Source organism: Danio rerio, chromosome 4, assembly GCF_052040795.2.
Source record: "Danio rerio strain M-AB ecotype USA chromosome 4, GRCz13ab, whole genome shotgun sequence".
In the NCBI taxonomy this organism is placed as follows: Eukaryota; Metazoa; Chordata; class Actinopteri; order Cypriniformes; family Danionidae; genus Danio; species Danio rerio.
This window is the reverse complement of record NC_141024.2, coordinates 21,880,177-21,887,500: the sequence shown is the minus strand read 5'-3', so window position 1 is coordinate 21,887,500 and position 7,324 is coordinate 21,880,177. Positions and strand designations below refer to the sequence as shown.

Genomic DNA, 7,324 nt, shown 5'->3' with positions numbered 1-7,324 from the left:
ACAGTCACACACACCCTCCCCCCCCCCCCAAACCATTCTCATTCAGCCACTTGCTTAACACTTGCACTCACCCACTTACCTACTCCGTCAGCTCTGCTCTCCTGTGCAGCATCACACCACTTCACCTCTGCTAGGCTGCCTCCTGCATTTCTGCCCTTCACAAGCACTGGCATCAAACACCACACCACAAATCCATCAAGCCTTCTCTCTCTGCACACCACAGACCACTTCTTGCCTAACACAATCTTGCGCACAGCTTTTAGTTAACACCGCTTTCTCGATCAAGCTTCTTCAAAACTCCAGCACCGCTTATCTGCTCCACTATCGCTCTCTCGCTCAAGAACAACACCTCACAATTCTCACTTCAGTTCATCACAACACATCTTCCTAAGGGCCAGTTTACACTAACATCCTTTGCCATTTCCTAACTTTTGCTACAATTACACCTTCTACACACACACACACACACACACACACACACACACACACACACACACACACACACACACACCTGACAGTCACAACAGAAAGTTGGGAAAACACCCAATTCAACCTTTTCACATTAACACCCTGGGGTTCTGTGTCACTCTAGACAAAGGAAAACGCACACACTTGAACACCACAGCAAGGCTGCCAAAATTAACTACCTGACATTCACATACCTGTCATTTATCAATATCAACTACACAACATTAAAACCAACATGCTTTCCTTTAAACTTCACACGTTTGCTAGTAACAACCGACTCCCCACAGACACAAGAAGAGTGTACTTCATAACATCATTCACATCAACTCACTTTTCTTTCACTTTCGCCACTACATCAATAAAGCACTGCCTCTCTTCAAATTAACACACCGCTTCATTCTCCATCACCATCACTGTATTCATCATTATAATACAACTTCCTCCTTTCCTTTTCATCAAACATGCATTTATTCACATCAAACATTACACTTAATGCCCATATTTGCCAACATGTGCTCAATGTTACATACAACATTATGTATGTACATAGCCTATACACATACAACAAAGATTATAAGTGTATGCTTCCTTTGCTGCCCTCTGCTGAATATCACTTTTCATATTCAACAATGCTCATTACCAAAACTATCCTAGCTGCACTCCAGAGGCACAATAAGCAAAGCGGCCCACATGCCACCAACAGCAAACTCTACACACAGCATCAGATCCACTCAAACTAGGACTATCTCCACATATCACTCATTCCTCAAAACAATCAAGATATCTATCATATTACTTTACAACTCAGCCACTCTGTACTGTGCTCATTAACAGATCATCACACACATCAACTTTCTTCTTTCTTTCTTTCTTTCTCTCTCTCTCTCTCTCTCTCTCTCTCTCTATATATATATATATATATATATATATTTATTTATATATATTTATTTATTAGCCCCCCCCTGCATTATTAGCGCTCCTGTTTATTTTATTTTTATTTTTTTAACCCCATTTCGCTTTAACAGACAGAACTTTTTTTTTTCAACACATTTCTAATCATAATACTTTTTATAATTCTTTTCTAATAACTCATTTATTTCATCTTTGCCATGATGACACTAAATAATATTTGATTACATATATTTGAACACACTTCTATACAGCTTACAGTCACATTTAAAGCCTTCACTAGGTTCATTGGGTTAACTAGGCAGGTTAGGGTACTTAGGCAACTTAATGATGGTTTCTTCTATAGACTATCAAACTACAATTAATTCTGCTAATTACTTCTGACTTCAACTGTATTTCTCATTTTTCACAAGAACTGGCTTATATAAAATCAAATCCCTCTACCTTATGATCACTTCTGCTTTTATTTAGCTAAAATGAGCATCATCTTTCATATAAGCCACTTCTCATTCCAAATGATAATAAACAACAATATACAACATCAGCATCTGCTCACTGTGCCACATCTACCTGTAACCACATGGCTTCACTGCCTCTGCTAACAACACATATGCTTTACACACTGATTGGAACTTTCCTCTCACTTGCAACACATTCAGGCACAACACACTGGACACCACCACCACCACAACAACAACAACAACAACAACAACAACAACAACAACAACAACAACTTCCTTAATACACTACACATCACAAGGGCCAAATGTACTCCACATACAAACATTATCAAACCATACTAACACATCAACAACAATTCCAATTCCTCAACAAGTATGACACACACGAGAGGGGTCTGGATGCAGACCTGCTGCAGTGCAATCTGAGCTGCATCCAATGCTCTTTAATGGCCTCACCTAACCCCACCACTAACACTACCCATCACAGTCATGTCACTCGCTCCATTTCAGTGCATTGTGTCTGACAATGCATCGCTCAATGATTACATCTCAGCTTGCATCATAAAGACAGCATCCACATACTATTGACACACACACACACAAACACTAACTCAACCTCACTGTTAACCATCATGCATATCAACTCAGCACATCTACAGTACATGACTTTAACCAATCAAACTATCAACATGTCCTTTCTTAACGTAACACACTCTCTCTGCTTTCCTCTGTTCTACAGGATCTGGATGACATTGAAGACGAGAACGAGCAGCTCAAACAGGAGAACAAGACCTTGCTGAAAGTGGTCGGCCAGCTCACCAGGTAGAAGCGTCTCACCCCAGGACTGCTCCAGTGGATTCTCCACGCATGTGTGTGTGTGTGTGTGTGTGTGTGTGTGTGTGTGTGTGTGGCAGACAAGGATTTCCTCCATAACATCTCTGCCATTTACATCCTCTGCTCTGCACGTCTGTTGCTCTCGGACCTGTGCACAGCCTATGGACGCTTTGGATTGTGGAAGTGTGCCCACCTCTGCGCTCTTACTCCAAGCCAGCCAGGATCCTAACAGGAATGTGCTTTCTATTTAATGTAAATGTGTGTGTACATAGCCTATGACCCTTTATGCAGGACACTACAGAGAGGACATCACTTTGAATGTACGTAGTGTCTCACCAAAATTCAGCCTCTTTCTATTCATTTGCTCATCTCAACATTTTATTATTATCATCATCATCATCGTCGTCGTAGTCGTTATTATTATAAGCAGCAGCAGCAGCAGCATTATTCACTCACAACTAATGGACACGTTATTATTTCTTATCATCACTTCTTCACACCTTCATCAAATGTTTACAAGTTCTTTCACCTCATCAACACGTGGAGCTTATCACCCTCTACATTTACACACAAGTCTAGCCTGTACACCACACATGTCAAACACACTTCCTCGAGGGCTTCAGCCCTGTACAGTTCAGTTCCAACCCTGCTCCAACACGCCTACCTGTAGGTTTCAAACAAGCCTGAAGGGCTCAATTAGTTTGATCAGCTGTGTTTAATCAGGGTTGGAACTAAAATGTGCTGCGGCCCTCCAGGAAATGACTTTGACATCCCTGCTGTACACTGATGCTGCACATTGGCACTTCACCAAATCTATTCAGGTCCTTATTGAATGCATTCTTGCGGCCCATAAACAAACTCGTATCACATGAACTGTTTTACATTCTCTGTTTCGTCAACACTTTTAGCTTTGTATATACACTGTTGCTGCGCTACAGGGCTAATCGCATGTATTCCACAAACTTCTAACAGGGCTCCTTCCTTTTTTTTGCTTTTCTTTTTACACTATATCAGCTGGGAGATACCGCTCTCCTGCTGCTTTACCTAATGCATGTACAGAAGATTCAATAAAACTTCAAAACAAACAGCTCTTGGCCTATTTTGTATACATCACCCATCACTCTTCTGGAAACATCCAAACGTTATTATTAAAGCACAAACTCTAATAACACTCTTACTGTCAAACAGCACAACACATCCTCACACAGATAACTACTGTAGCGACTCCAACTTCTCAATTCCAGCCACCGCAAAATGCAACGCAAAAAGCAACTTCAATTGTACAATTGAACACACACACACACACACACACACACGCTACTGCTCAAACCTTTGGGGTCAGTAAGGTTGTTTAAATGTGTTCAAATAAGCTTGTCCTGCTCACAGAAGCTGTTTCTTTCATCAACAATACAGCACAAATTCCACCACAGTCAAATGTTACTGCGCTATACAATTGCAAAGTACATTTCATTTCAGCATTTCTTCCACTCATTTTAAAGATGAATGTTCAGCTTCATTACTCCAGTCCTCACTCTCATCTTTCTTCAAAAATCACACTATTATTATTATTATTATTATTATTATTATTATTAATATTATTATTATTATTATTGCTCATAGTAATAAAAGCAATAATCACTGAACTAATAGTTTAATTTTCAACTACATACAAAGTCATTTCAGAAACGCTGCCTTCATGAACTGAATCAAAATTAACAAATTAAAAACAACAACAAATAAATAACATCAAACGTTTGACCAGTACTATGCTATGACCATTTTTTTGGCCCAGGTTACTGTATGCAAAACACATTAAGCCTCGCTTTTCATCCCAACATCTTTCTGACACACAATTCAGCCAACGTCTCCCGCTGTGGGATTCACCTCCACGCTGCAGAAAATCCTGAGCCGTTCATAAAAGCCATCAGAGGGTGCTGGCCAGCCGGCCACAAGGCTTTGCTATCTAGAGGATGCAGAGACTCGGCCTATTAATAAAGCCACACCTCTGTGCTCGTTACAGCCCTCGCCTCCAGAGAGGAACGTCGTCATGCTTTAGTAATTGCTTCCTCTCCAGCGCTCCAGGACTGGCGTGTGTCCGGATTAGCGTTGTTATGGATGCACGTTCAGGCCAATTCTTCTGAGAAGAAAAATACAAACACCTCCGCTGCTCAACTTTTACACTCCTCCAGCTTTCACAGTGTTTGTTGCTTACCTGAAGGATGCTCATGTAAAACTCATCCTGCTCCTTTCTGTGCTAACATCAAGGAAGCACACGCTACAATTACTTCATTCACTCCACACTCATCCAAACTCATTTCAACTACTTTCACTCATTTCTTTAACATCTCTGACAGTTGGGGGCCACTGCCGCTCCATCGCAGTATAATCTCCCCTTCACTATACCGGAGCAACCCAGATCTCCCTCCACATCATCTTTCTACCAGGAGCGCACGTTGATCGTGAGCTGGTGTGCTTCATGGTGGTCCACTGTGTCTCCTCACACACATCTACAACAGAAGGCCACAGAAGAGGAGCTCACAATCAGCGGCAAAGCAAACGCTTTCATGCGTCCGCAATATTTTACCTCCACAACTTCACAAGTGCACATTAAGTGTGCCATCTGGGAGAGGGCCCAACAACTGCTTTCACTAAAGGTGCACTCCACCCAACATTTCACATTCGCTCTCTCTCTCAACTGCTTCCAAACCCTTCTGGCTTTCTTCTGTACGGCAAAAGGACAATTTTAAAAAACACTCAAAAGCTGGAGCCGTTCACTTTCATACAAGGACAACACAAATACTACGGAAGTCCATGCTCAAAGAGCTCCAGCTTTCTATAAAATCACTTCGTTTCCGTGTTCAACACAACAAACACTCTCAACTATCCCCCTTAACTGGATAATACATATTACGTTTAACTCAGCTCTACAAAATGCTGCCTTCTCCTAAGCCAATGTTGCCTCAAGTATTAACAAACCCAACGTTACACCCCATGTTGAACGGTACACACCACCATGTTCACTTTATTTATTTCGCTTTTACTTTTTTACACTGTAAAGCTGCTACACAACCCACAATCACTTTACAGAGGACCTCAATTCTGTGCTATACTGCCACAAAACTGCCTTTATAAATACATCAATAATCAAAAGAACAGCAGATCACAATAACAGCAAACTACCTGTGCTTTCAACTATGACACTGATGCTTTCCATTCCAATTCTACTTCAGCATCAACTTTCATGGAGCTTTTTACTCCTTATTTTTCTTCTTCTGAACTGAAAACAGCTTCTGCCGCAGACCATTGCCGCATCCCACTGTTTATCAGCCAAAGCCTCCTTTCTTTTGCTTACTGCAGGGGTGTCCAGACTCTGTCCTGGAGGGCCGGTGTCCTGCAAAGTTTAGTTCCAACCCCAATCAGACACACCTGGGCTAGCTGATCAAGCTCTTACTAGTCTTTCTACAAACATCCTCTACATGTGTAGAGGCAAATCGGAGCTAAAATCTGCAGGACACCGGCCCTCCGGGACCGAGTTTGGACACCCCTGGCTTACTGTAAGCGTTTCAAACTCCCAACAAACATAGTTTTGTCTACATTTCTTTCAAACCATGTCACACCTTTGTCCTTTCCTTCATTTCACTCCATCTTCACCATAGCCTTGGTCTAACTACGTCCCGCCTACCTGTCAACTCTTCCTTTAAACTAGGCCCGTACACAGTAAACAAATTCACATATTTCTGCCTATTCTTCAGCCCCTCCAGTCTGTTTGGTTACTTCTATATCATTCATTTCCATCATGCTCATGTTTTCAGTCATGATCTCTGCATAATACAGCTTGTAAAGTAATATTAAATGTCTTTTACATAATGACATGCCTAATTCGATACGCATATATACACGCAACTATCACAAAGGTCTACTCTCAGAAATCACAGCAGTGTGTTACCTGGCCCACATTTACATACAGTAGCACCGCTATAAAACCACATCTTCACACTACTGTAGAAAGCAGTCAACTTGACTCTTGTATATCTGTTCAGCTACTCTACATATAATTGATTACGCACGCGTCTTGTTTCTGCTTTAGTGTTCATTATGCTATCTCTATTCAAATACACGGCCTCAATTTTCAATTCTTCCCAACTCGCCATGTGTAAACTGTGTTAGGAGAACATTGAAAATAATTCTTTTGCACAGTTGTTGGAAACAATTAACGTGACTTTCATTTCTACAAACAAATGACATTTAGTAACGTTCAACTTCATCTCTTTCAATTCGGCCAAAATCAATTGTTTCCAACAACTTGCCTGAAATTCACTAAATCCTATCGATCTCCCTTTTTTCACTGTCCAGTACGTGGATATTTCATTATGCTAGCTTATGACAAAACAATGCAGACAAACACACACCTTCACATTTAAACAGCTGCTCCAAGTCAGTCTGCACAGTACACTGTCAATCAATTTGACAATTAAGTCTTTTTACAGATCAACGTCACGTACAAATGATGCTGCTCGATACAGGCAAAATAGAGTACTACAAAAATGTTTCTCGCACCTCTCATGGCTGCCTACATTTGACTGGCCCTCATGCCTAATGTCAGACAAACACACAATCATGCAGAGTTTGCTTCGCTGAGATACCGAGCAGTG

The 7,324-nt window shown here is 41.2% G+C and overlaps 1 protein-coding gene across 1 annotated transcript in view; it reads left to right on the top strand.

The window, feature by feature from the left end:
* pawr (PRKC, apoptosis, WT1, regulator) overlaps positions 1 to 3,759 on the top strand; it is a 144,194-nt gene extending 140,435 nt beyond the window's left edge. Inside the window, exon 6 of the mRNA NM_001006015.2 lies at positions 2,578 to 3,759. Coding sequence (NP_001006015.1) covers positions 2,578 to 2,664 — 87 coding nt within the window. The 3' untranslated portion in view covers positions 2,665 to 3,759. The remainder of the gene's footprint in view (positions 1 to 2,577) is intronic.
* Positions 3,760 to 7,324: the final 3,565 nt, after the last annotated feature.